Source organism: Ovis canadensis, chromosome 11, assembly GCF_042477335.2.
Source record: "Ovis canadensis isolate MfBH-ARS-UI-01 breed Bighorn chromosome 11, ARS-UI_OviCan_v2, whole genome shotgun sequence".
NCBI classification, from domain to species: domain Eukaryota; kingdom Metazoa; phylum Chordata; class Mammalia; order Artiodactyla; family Bovidae; genus Ovis; species Ovis canadensis.
Window position 1 is genome coordinate 43,240,933 of NC_091255.1, and position 12,494 is coordinate 43,253,426.

Here is a 12,494-nt window from a genome sequence, read left to right on the forward strand (position 1 = left end):
GCCAGAACACAAATAAAAGGGCTTCAGGGTTTAGCCAAGCACCACCTACTTGCCCCCCCACCCCCTGCCCCCCCAAGGGCCACCGGGACTGACCAGCATGTCCTATGCTTAGCACAGGCCCAGGGCAACAAAACATCACCAAACCTAGAACTATCAACGGTTCAAGGGGTCACTCAAGCCCTCCTTTGTGCAGGACCCTTGTCCTGAGTCGGCTGCAGACTCCACCACCGAGCCACCTGGATCTAGTCACCATTTGTGGCCCTGGATCCTCCGGCTTCCCTCCCTCCTCAGGGGGGTCCAGCACCCCTTCTGCCCCTGAGGGCACCGGCTCCCACCTGGTGACCCAGCTCCCTCCGCCACATGAGACTGCACAAGCCTGGGGCAAGGGACAGCTGGCAAGCCCGACTTTCCACCTGTGAAACACAGAGAGCAGACACTTCTGCTGGGGGCTGCTCTGAGGGCTGTGGGCAATGCCTCCGCATGGTGCCTGCTGCCCAGGAATCCAAGTGAGGAGTCCAGGTGTCCCAGGGGAGGACTGTAACTCTGCTTTAGTGGACTGCTCCCTGCCAGGACCCGACCTACATCCACAAGGAGGGATGATGGCCCAGGGGCTGATCACAGGCAGGACGACCCTCCGGACCACCTGTACCCTGGAATCAGATGCCACTCCCAGAAGGGTCACCCCATGCTCATGCTGGTGTAGCTGGTGTGGCCATGTCCTGGGGCTGGAGGCGGGGCATGGAGTGGAGGTGCTCCCAGTTGCTCAGTCTCCTCTGCGTAAAGGGGAGGTTTTCCTCTCAGCTATCATGGGGATGTCCTAATGAGAATGTCTCAGTACAGACCCAAGATGTCCTGACAGCAGAGCACAAGTTCTTTTAATCACACTCTTGCAAAGCGTCACAGGTCACAACACTGGAGCACAGAGGAAACCCACGAGGAGCCCGTGTCCACTGCAGTCTCGCAGCAAGGCCCAGCCGCCTGGTGTTTCTGAGCTTCACATTCCATGGTTATTTGGTTGGAGCCTTAAAATCGGCCCACACAGTACTGTACTCTTGAAACTTCAAAAAAATAACTGATTCAGTTTATAACAGCCCCGCAGCAGAGCTGGCCTCAGGTAACACCCACTTAAATTCAGAGCCTGCTCCTCTGGATGAGGCTGCTGAAACTTCATCCTTCCCCTGGACACCTGACAGGTGGCTGCCAGCAGACTCAGACAGAGCTCCTGCTCAGAACACCCTTAGCCTACATTCCTGCCAACTGGCAGGTGCCTGTCAGCCCTGACGCGGCTGGCACAGGGATGAGCCCACTCTAGATCTGAGTGATACTCGCCACTTGTCCCCACATGTTTCAGAGGCTTTCACCTCAGGCTGGTCACACAAACGCAATGTCTGTCTGGAGAAAACAAGGGTGTTTATAAACATCTATGAACCAGGCCTGGGCCACACGATTGCCAGGGCCAGCTTCCCCCACCCCAAGAGGCCATCAGAATCATGGCCCAGAGCTGTCCTTTTTCATGTGACCCCCCCAGTGCACGCAATGAGGCCAGAGGGGAGGTCATTGGTGAACCAGGGACAGGACTTGGAAAAGCTGAAGAGGGCATCTGTTCATCTCATCAGACCATGGCTGATGAGACCATGTGGTCTGAGGTGGCCTGGCCATTCTCGGGCAGTAGATGGCTAAACAAGCTGACTGAAGGTAACAGGACAAAGAAGCAAGAGCTACAAGTAACAAGGACATGGGTGGCAGAGAACCTAGGCAGGGGGTGCCTGGTGGGCTCCTGGTTGATACCCATGAACACCCATGCTTCAAACAGAAAGAAACAACTATTCCAGGGCAAAAGGCTACCCCATAGTCTCTGAAACCATGCCTTTCTCTCAAGGCCTTTCTCCATACGTGTGTAGGCCTAACTGTCCACACACACTGCTCACTGGACACCAGGTTCCTGGTACAACCACAGTCTGGGGTGGGTGGGGAGGGGCACAGGGAAGCCGCCTCCCTTCCTACTGTGTCCCTCCCCAGAGGCAAGAGAAGGCCCCACTCCCAGCCCCAGGAAGGCTTCCTCCTTCAGCAGGCAGTTACTGCACATCTGGACGGGGGGACAGCACACGAGGATGCCCAGGGAACCAGCTCGGGCACTGGCTCTGCAGTCAGGGGTAAAGTTCAGCTAAGTAGGCAGTACCAGAGCCATTCCACAGGGCTGGGAGATAGGACGCCGGTGCCCCAGCACTCCTCCTGGGGTCAGCTCGTCACTCCTTGGGGATCTCAAATATGCACAGGCTCTTGTACTTCTGCAGCAGTTCGTTCTTGGTCCGGACCTGCTCTCGGAGGCGTTGCAGCTGCTGCTGCTGCTGCTCGGGGCTCAGGTGGATGCCAGGCATGGTGCTGACCACCTTGCGCATCTCCTGGAACTTGGTCTTCAGGGTGTTCAGGTCCTGGTGGACGTCAGGACTGTCCTTGTCCATGCTGCGGGGGCAGAGGGCAGACGTTAGCACCAGCAACCTGGGAGCTCCCTCCTCACTGGCCCCAACCCCGCATTAGAATGCCTGTCGCTTGCACACTGATCAGTGCACTGGGGGATGGGCAGGCACCCCTGCCCGCCTCCCCACAGCAGGTGCACATGGGAAGCTGGGTCTTCCTCCAGGGCTGCCTCCCCAGCCCAGCCTGCAGGCACCAAAGTTACATTTGCTGAAAGAGTGAACACAGGTAAGTTCCTACATATCTGCTGAATGAATGAAAAACCATCACCAACATCAGGCAACAAGTGGCAAGTAAAACCTAATGAAGTACCACATTCCTTCTAACGTGAGACACTATAGGCCATTCAGGAGACGATCAATGAGCAAGAGCTACTTTTAGCGGATGTTCTGATGCCTGAACCTGTTAACATGCAGTCTGATTTCCACAGAGCTATTCATAAATTTTACATTAGTCACAGTTACTGGAAAACTTTCAGCAGATACTCGCTCTCTCCCACCTTTCCCACCAACTCAGGTAAACTGAGCCTTCTGGTCCCACTCACTTTAAAGGTGGGATATCTTCACTCGTAGCTATTGTCGGCTGCCCGGAGACCCATGTTCCCTGTCTCGGCAAAGTTAAAAGGAAGCAAGAACAAAACCCTTCACCTGAGAACACAGAAACAGCCCATCAGTTGCTCCTGTATATTTTTTAAAAGTTAGGAAATGGGTAGATGAGCCTTTGAAAACAGGCGGTTGAGACTAAAATCTAAAAGCCGATGCACAGGCTGTTTTAAAAGTCACCCACTGAGGCACAAGAGGGGAAAGCTGTCAAGGATCATTTATTTCTCTCAATAAACGTTCATCCCTATTGGGCAATTTCAACCCAGATGGTGCTAATTCATGTTTATTATTAATCATTTCTCTGCTTACGCAGACAGAATAGCCATCTTTCCTGGTGATCCGCTAGTTAGAGCTCATTCCTGAAAGATGAGATACACTGGGGCCTGCTCACTATTTATCAATAACTCGAACTTGGAAGCAAGATCTGGAGAATCAATAGTTTATTCTGGGGAACAAATAAAGACATTTCCTGTTGTCTTCTGAGGTCCTCGATTCACACACACCAACTCTGGTGCACCTCACCCCAGCTTCAAGGAAGCGTTTTATATTCTGTTTCTTTCATGTCTCAGCTCTGATCTACAACTCTTGACAGACACCATCTGGACTTCTGAAATCATTCCATTTGGATGGCATATGTGCTAACACATTGTTATGAATTTAAGTCCCAAGGCAATTTTGAAATTAAATTATAGTTTTAAGAAAACTGATTCACAACACATAAGTCTGAAAGGACAAGGTACAAACAAACAAAAAAAATAAAAATTTTTTAAACAATAAGGTTCTACCATATAGCACAGAGAACTATACTTAATAGCTATGATAAACCATAATGGAAGAGAATATTTTTTTTAAAAGAATGTCCATATATGTGTAACTGAATCACTTTTCAATTTGTTTTGACAAAAATGTAACCACACTACACACATGGTTCTGATTCTTGGTTCTTTTCTCACCTGAAATGCACCTCGGACAGCTAGATGACATGGCTGTTACGAGTATGTGGATGTTTGTAACTGATCACCTGCGGTCTGAATGGGGATGACCATCCCACACCTGCACCTGTGTGTGCTGGGCACCCACAGTCCCCTCAGTCAGTGCTGCAGCTCTGCCTGCCACCACCTGCAGTTCATCCCTGTTCCTCCTCCTACTCCCCAGCTTCCTGTGGACCCCAGTCCTCTCCTCCTCCTAAAGCCCTCTGTCCCATCTACCTTCACAAAACCCAAGCACTAGCTCAAAAACTTCGGATGACTCCTCGACTCCCTGGTTCAGTGTCTCTGGGGTCAGACACCCAAGAGAGTCTATTTTCTTTGGCTGTCAGTTGAGAAGCTGGGGACAGGAAAGGGGAGGTATGGGTGAAGGGTGGGGCTGGGTCTCAATGTCCAGTCTGTGGACTTGCTCTCAAGCTCCTATTCTCAGTATGGCTCCCCTCCCCCAGCTCCCACAATGTGCCTAGTGTTCCCCAGTCCAGACACTCTGGCTGACTCTCTCCTAAAACAAATCTTGGGAAAGTACAAGCCTTTAAGCTGTCTGACCAAGGTCATTCAGCTGGTACCTTATAGAGCTATCATTTGTGGTTCATTTTTGGATGGCAACACCTATTCAATGGACATGAGATTGAGTAGACTCTGGGAGATAGTGAAGGATGGGGAAATCTGGTGTGCTGCAGTCCATGGGATTCCAAAGAGTCAGATACAACTGAGCGACTGAACAAAGAACAATTATTACTCATATATTAGAGATAAGAAAATCAAGGTCTAGAAAGGCTATGCACTTAACTAAAATTCCAACACAAGCAAGCATCAACATGCAGATCTGAACTCAAGAAGATCTGACTTCAAAGCCCATGTTCTTTCTCACAGACAATACAGTTCCATCTTTAAGGCCAGCCCAACCCAACTGCTCTATCAGGGTCAAAAATAGACTCGGAGAACACTGTGTGTTTTCATTTTTCCGTATTTTTTTCTAAAACCCGAATAAGCATATTTGGCTTGATCCTGGATAATGCCTGGGACTCCAGGGCTGCTTCTGTGTGTGTTTGCTTGGTCACTCTGCCTAGAAGTGCTACCTGATCACAGGCTCCTGGGAATAGAACAGTTTGCCTTGCCCGATAAACACTATGTTCACACCAAGTGAAGCCAGATGAAGTCAAGGTCTACTGTGACTACTGTGAGAACAAAGTCTTCACAGTCGTCTGAAAAGCAGTGGAAGTGTCAGGTCATCCCAGGGCAAGTGAATCTAATCCGCCTCAACTCTAAACCGGCTAGGCCATCACCAATACTTTTGTATTGTGAGTATCAATTCCATTTCAGCAAAACATCCAAGAGCATGTTGATGTTCACTTGAATGTTACTGTAAAAGTAACAACTTTGTTACTGTAAAAGATTACAACTTTGTTGTAATCCACTTTGCTTTTATTTTTTAATGGCTGAATAAAAAGTTCAAGCCCAGGGGTTTAAACTTTGCTATCATGTAGACATAAGTAACAGTTAACAATAATTTGGGCAAATGTGGGGATTGGGGAGATTTTGGCTGTGTGTGTGTGTGTGTTTTCCTTCTAAGGATAAGTTTGAAAACTCAGGTGATCTGAAGACTGGCCAAAAGCAGACAATCACCCCGTGTCGCCGGGACAGGGCACCCCAGTGCTGTCCGGAGGGCAGCGTCCTACTCCTGTAAAATTCCCAACATCACCCCTATAATCTCTTTGCATTATGGGTTATTCCGCTCATTAGTTTCCCCTTCTAACTGGTGAGCAAGGTGGGGATGAAAAGTCGGCCCCTCCACGTGTACACGCCACAGCACTTAGCAGTGTGCCACACATGGAAGATGACCCGTATCTGTCGGATCTGTGGGAAAACAGGCTCACCAGGCTGCACCCGAGTGGTCTGCCCGCAGCGTCTGTGCACTTGCTGTCTACATCGGCTTCGTTTTAAGAACGCTGCTTGCCAGCACGGGGCCTGGTAACTCCCAGGAGGGAATGCTGAACTCTTGGGACTGCTCGCGGTGGCCTCGGCGTGGCCGCTCCCCTCCGGGTGTGTCTCCCCCTTGGTACCGCGGGGCGCCCCTGGATTTCGGACATGTGATGGGCAGCGGGGGCGTGCGGGCTGATTCCCCCGGGCCCTTACCATTTGATGATGCTGTGAACCAAGGGAAGGAAGGAGCAGTTCTCCTCCGCCTTCACGCCGGCAGGGGATGGAGGCTTCGGCGCGGGCTGCGGCTGCTGCGCAGAGACAGACGGCGGCGGCTGCGGCTGCGGCAGCGGCTTCATCTCCGGCAGCGGAGGCTCTGCGGGCGGCGGCAGCGTGTCCTCACCCTGCCGGCCGGCAGCAACCCCCACAGAAGCCATCGTGTCCCGGACCCCAGCAGCCGATCAGGGGGACAGGTGGCTTCGCGCGCCGGAAGTGTTGCTGATTATGACGTCACCATCGTGCGCCGCGGAGGCGGGGCCGGGCCTGGCGGTCGTTACTAGGCAACAGGCGGCTGGTCCTTGGTAGCCTGGATTTGGTGGTGCGCAGAGACAGCTAAATTTTTCAAAAGTCAGAAATAGAAGGTATACTTCAGGAATAACATCTCATTCCTATTCACGTTACAAAGAGAATCCAAAAGCAACCTGTAGAGGAAGATAAATGGGGCCTCAGGAAGAGTGGACAGCACCTCCGCACCTGCGGGTGTCAGGCCCTGGGCCCGTGGAAGATCCGAGGGGAAGGACCCACGGCTCCCACCCGCGCAGAAGCCTCCAGGGACGAGGTCTTGCGCCTACCCTATGGACCCTGAAATAAACCGAACAGTTAATATGCATCTTCTGGGTGACACACGCTGTGCTAATTGTGGGGGAAGGGTGGGGTCTGTCTCAACTTACTCCGAGCAGAGATGGCCGAAGGGGATTAGTACCAGGAATAAATACTGTATCCGAGGGAGAAGTCAATGTCAGCTACTCTCCGTACCTGTGGGCCAGCTCCTGAAGCCCCCGGTCTGAGTGTGCTCACCTCTAAAATCTTTAGTTCAGGGTCATGGCAGAGCCCAAACCACTTTCCAACTTCAGACACATGGCTGACCTTTGAAGGTGTCCTTTGCATGAGCCCTGGGCTCTTAGGCGGAGAAGGCAATGGCACCCCACTCCAGTACTCTTGCCTAGAAAATCCCATGGATGGAGGAGCCTGGTAGGCTGCAGTCCATGGGATTGCTAAGAGTCGGACACGACTGAGCGACTTCAGTTTCACTTTCATGCATTGGAGAAGGAAATGGCAACCCACTCCTGTGTTCTTGCCTGGAGAATCCCACGGGCGGCAGAGCTTGGTGGGTGGCTGTCTATGGGGCTGCACAGAGTCGGACACGACTGAAGCGACTTAGCAGCAGTGGGCTCTTAGGTCAAAGTAGGGGACTCCTGGTGGGTTTGTGGGTATGTTCCTCAAAACAAGCCCTCCCAAGCCACAATGAGGGGGCTGTGTGATGGGGAGTGGCATCCTAGTTGGGAAGTCCCCCCCTACTGAAGAGCAAGGTGGCCGGTGCCAAGGAAGCATCAGTGCTGGTATTTCAGAGGCATCTAGGAGGAGTCTGTAGAGGCAAGTTCCAGGGGAGGAGACTGTGGAAGGAAGTGGGGAGGGTGGACGGTGTGTCAGAGGGCACTTTGGTAACAGCCTTAGCACAGCTTTCTTATAAAAACTGCACCCCACAGGTGAGCACAGGGAGGTGGGGGGCTGCTGACTGTGGGCCTCTCCCCCTGAGGGAAAGTTCAGGGTTCTGGTGGAGAAGGAGGAAGAAGGTCCCCCTGGGACAGGACCAGACGGGCTTGAAGAGGCTGTACACCCTTGGAATTGCCTGGGGACAGAAGGGCGGTGTAATGATAATAATAGTAATTACCACAACTACTGTGGATTGAAAGTATGTACAAGGGACAGAGCACAATCATCTCATGTAATCCACAAAAAACTCTGGAAAGTAGATGTTAGTGTCTCTGTTTAATAGATGGTTAAGAATCTGACCCAGGCCACACAGCTATCAGACAGCAAGACTCTGGTCTTAACCAACACAGAGGAGACCTCAGGTCCCTACCAGCCCTGTGACTTTGTGGTTCAAAATGTTAATGTGAGGTTTTTATTCAGAGTTGGGAAAGAATTCCACATTCATCAATAATCTCCCAGTAGAAATCGCATGTCATCTTTCCCTCCTGGCATTTCTATAACTTCATTACCAGCCCCAACTTTATCATTGGTAGAATGATGAGGGTATCTCTTTAAAAAAAAAAAAACACTTCAGGTATAAATAGATATGGGTAAAGAAAATGAATTGAAAACGTAGGAAGCAGGAATGGAGTAGGTGCCTTGACAGTTTGCCCTAAAAATAGTTAATTAGTGGTGAAGAGTGGAGCTGACCTCATAACATTTCAGGCAGATGTCAGGGAAACACTGCCTGTGCTGGCTTCATTAAAGCTGAAATTAACAGAAGTGTTTGTCTGCTCAGAACTTCTCTGTTGAAAGTAAAAAAAAAAAAAAAGAAGAAGAAGAAGAAGAAGAAAAGCAGAAACCCCACAGAAACAACCATGTGGCATTGACGCCCAGAGTAAAGCTCGCTGAGTCCTTGGGCAGCTCTCCCTGCTTCTAAGGCCCCTGTGGGCTGCTGGTGGCCAGACCAGACCCTGCTCAGCCCATCTGAGGCTCATAGCTTCAGACTCTGCATAACCTCCCAGGAAGACTGAATGGGTTATTCCACATATATCACTTAGAAAAGTCCCCGGGAGCAGTAACAATCACTTCTGACTATTGAGACTTTCTCCCAGACTTAGGGCATTTAAGAGGAGTGAGCTGAATGAGCGCCCTCGACAGAGACAGAAGGCAAAATACTTCTGTCATTTTTAGTATTCTGGTAGCCACACACAAAGAATCAAAAGAAACAGGTGAAATTGATTTTGGTACTGTATTTTACTTAACTCGTGTATCCAAAATATTATCATTTCCACATGTGATCAGGAAAAATTATCAAAGAGGTATTTGAAATCTGGGCTTCCTCTACGGCTCAGAGGGTAAAGAAGGAGACATAGATTTTATCCCTGGGTTGGAAAGATCCCCTGGAGAAGGAAATAGCCACCCACTCCAGTATTCTTGCCTGAAAAATTCCATGGACAGAGGAGCCTGGTGGGCTGCAGTTCACAGAGTCACAAAGAGTTGGACATAACTGAGAGACTAAGCGCTCTTTGAAATCTACTCTGTACTTTACATACATAGCACATCTCAGCTGGAATAGCCACGTTTCAAATGCCCAGGAGCCAGGTGTGGCCAGGGTCCACGAACCTGGGTGACACATGTCTATCTGGACAGATCTCAATACTAACCATGAGAGGAAAAAACTAGCAAGTTATACAAAGCAATAGAGTACATTGCTACTTATACATATGTTTGCAACGTGAAAAATAACAATGAATATGATCCATAGATACAAAACATACATGTCAAAATGTTTGTAAAGAACTGAAGGGTGCGCCTCATGGTCACAGGGCCGGTGAAGTTGTATAACAGGCCCTGCACCTTTCTGTGTGGTGTCAAATTTCTTTTATAGATTATAAGGAAACTGTGAACAAGTGCCAAGTGTGGGAGTGGGTACTGAGGAACCCAGGCTCTGCTCTTTCTGGCTGTGTAACCTTGGACAAGTCTTCCTGTGCCTCAGATTCCTCATCTGAAAAATGGGATCATAATGGCTCCTAATGGGAGGTTACCCAGGAGGTTACTCCTGAATGGGTTACAGGAGTTACCTTGTGGGGAGGACCCCAAATGGTCCCTGACACGTAGGAACCACCACTGAAGCTTTAGCTACTACTGCTACTGTTCTCAGAGAAGGCAATGGCACCCCGCTCCAGTACTCTTGCCTGGAAAATCCCACTGATGGAGGAGCCTGGTGGGCTACAGTCCATGGGGTCACACAGAGTTGGACACGACTGAAGCGACTTCACTTTCACTTTTCACTTTCCTGCATTGGAGACGGAAATGGCAATCCACTCCAGTGTTCTTGCCTGGAGAATCCCAGGGACGGGAGAGCCTGGTGGGCTGCCATCTATGGGGTTGCACAGAGTCGGGCATGACTGAATCGATTTAGCAGCAACAGCAGCAGCAGTTACTGTTCTCATAAATGTCTCAAAAACCCCTCATGATTACTCCTGAAACAAACTGTTACTACAAGAACACACTTGAGAACCAGGCTACATCAAAACCCTGAGCTCTCTGATTCTCTCAGTGGACCTACACCACAAATAGCTGTAAATAAGCTCGTGATATATCTCTGCTACGTCAAATCCAAAAATAGTCATTCCTCTGTCAGACAAACATCGTGGGGATTGTTAAACTGATCTTGTCATTGAATGATCGGGCTTTTTCTTCAAACCTCTATCTTACAATGATTCATCCTTTTCTTTCATTACCTGGAGCCTCAGGCAAGTTGGAAAACTACATGATACTTTGATTTTTGCAAGTAAAAAAAAAAAAAGGCAGTGATCACAGTTCAGACCAGCACAGTGCTACAGATACCTGGAATCAGCTAATCACAGTCATGACTCACTGCTCAGGCCTTACCTCCACCCACCCTGAGGATGGCCTTTCTCCTCTCCAAATATTATTTCATCTTCTTTTTATTCCTTTCAAGCACCCTCTTCTTATTCTGAGCTCCTCCGTGATGACCAGTTTCTCCACTCACTTATCCTGGTGTTTCGTTTCTCTGAAGCACTCGTTTCAGCACACAAATTCGACTAAGTCTCTTTCAGACTCAGAATTTTCTCCATAAAACCTTAAGTCTTTATTCCTTCTTCTTTTTTTTTTTTTTTGCCAGACCTCCATCCACTTTGGATGTAATAAAAATGAGAGGCAATCCCTTCCAGGAAACGGTTTGGTCTAAAATGGTTCGTTACGTTCTGATGCCTTACGCTGGCTGACCTCCTTACTCAGTCATTTTCTCTCAGAGAATCTGTGAGCCAAGCTTTTCTGTCTCAAAAGGGCTCAGCCTGAGCTGGTCCTGTTAACCCTTTTCCTCCCTTGAATTCCTCTCTTTTCTGGTAGTTACTTTGTTTCTCTTATCGGATTTACTGTAAGACTTTTGACTTTTGATTACTAACTGCAGTTGCAAAACTACAGTTAAAAATTATTATGTAGCTGGCTGTGCTGCTGGAGATGACCAGGCACGCTGCCTGTGAGCTGGTCAGGTGGCCCTGGTCCCGTGGCTGGGTTTCTGACCTCTTGGGATGGGAGGAGGTGCCTGTAATAGCAGACATTTAGAATGTCCCCAGGCTGTAAGAGGAGAAGGCAATGGCAACCCACTCCAGTACTCTTGCCTGGAAAATCCCATGGACGGAGGAGCCTCGGGCTGCCATTTATGGGGTTGCACAGAGTCGGGCACGACTGAAGTGACTTAGCAGCAGCAGCAGGCTGTAAGGACGACAGGCTCCAAACGGAACCCTGGAAGTGGCGTCGAGAAAGACCAGCAGCCTCTGTCCGTCTCTGCTCACCGCATCTCTGGAAAGGTGTTCCTGTGAGTGCTGAACATGTCCTGCCAGTGTTTGGCTCAGCCACATGGTGTGATCTGAAGAGTCATCAGAACACCTGCCTGCTGGTCCACACACCATGTCCTGGCCCTTGGTCTGTACCAAGACCTGCCGGACAGGGAGGAGAGAGACCCCAGGCCCAGCCGCAGAGAACAGGCCTGGGGGTCCCGGCTTGTCCCCGTGGCACCCTCATCTCGTAGACTAGGAAGCAGGGCCTGGGGAGGTGGAAGGAGTCGCCTGTTGGTGGGGGAACTGGGAGGAGCCTGCGACGCTGACTCAAGGGCAAAATCAAAATCGGGAAGGGATATTCAGAGACAACGGCATTTCCGGTCTGCATGTAATTCCTCCAAGGCATCTTCACTGGGTAGAAACCTGCAGGAAGTGCTCGCTGTTGCTGGAAGAACTCAGGGCTGGTGGTGAAGAGAGTGCTTAGGGGCTCAGAGCACATGGGGAGTGGGTGTCACACCTCTGGGAGCATCCCTGGCTTACCTGAGTCGTGGCTTTTCTGGTGGCCTCAGTGAAAGCTGACCAGAGGGCCGGCTTTTGTCACAGTCTGACCAGTGGCCACTGTGGATGCAAGGAGAGGAGACAGCATGGAAGACTTTTCCCCTAACTTGGGGTTCCAGGAGCTCCCTGCCCACTTTTGAAAAGTCTTGAGCGGCCAAATTACAGAAAAACCAGGCTTGGATGGAGGGCCCCGGGGGCCAGCGCTGCCCTCCAGGTGGACCTTGGTGGATGCCAGCGGGTTTCCTGGGTGACAGCTGGGTTTTCGTGCAGTGAGAATCGGGGGAGAAATAGCCAACGTTCAGAGTTAACCTGAAGAAGTGACAGGAGCCCCTCCACCATGTGACCTCAGGCTGTACGGGACAGTGTGCCCTGGGGACAGGCCTGGAGAAAAG

General features: G+C 50.3%; 1 protein-coding gene across 2 annotated transcripts; it reads right to left on the reverse strand.

The window, feature by feature from the left end:
- Nucleotides 1-850: 850 nt before the first annotated feature.
- MED9 (mediator complex subunit 9) lies at nt 851-11,111 on the reverse strand. Of its 2 annotated transcripts, none has more exons than XM_069543026.1 (3): nt 10,634-11,111; nt 6,200-6,595; nt 851-2,463 (listed from the first exon to the last, which is right to left on the reverse strand). In XM_069543026.1, exons 2-3 carry the CDS (start codon nt 6,418-6,420, stop codon nt 2,247-2,249), a joined length of 438 nt encoding a protein of 145 aa, XP_069399127.1. In that variant the 5' UTR covers nt 6,421-6,595; nt 10,634-11,111; the 3' UTR covers nt 851-2,246. The 2 variants fall into 2 exon arrangements, with proteins under 2 accessions (XP_069399127.1, XP_069399126.1); XM_069543025.1 differs by having other exon boundaries at nt 6,200-6,684; nt 10,634-11,108.
- Between the last annotated feature and the right edge of the window lie 1,383 nt (nt 11,112-12,494).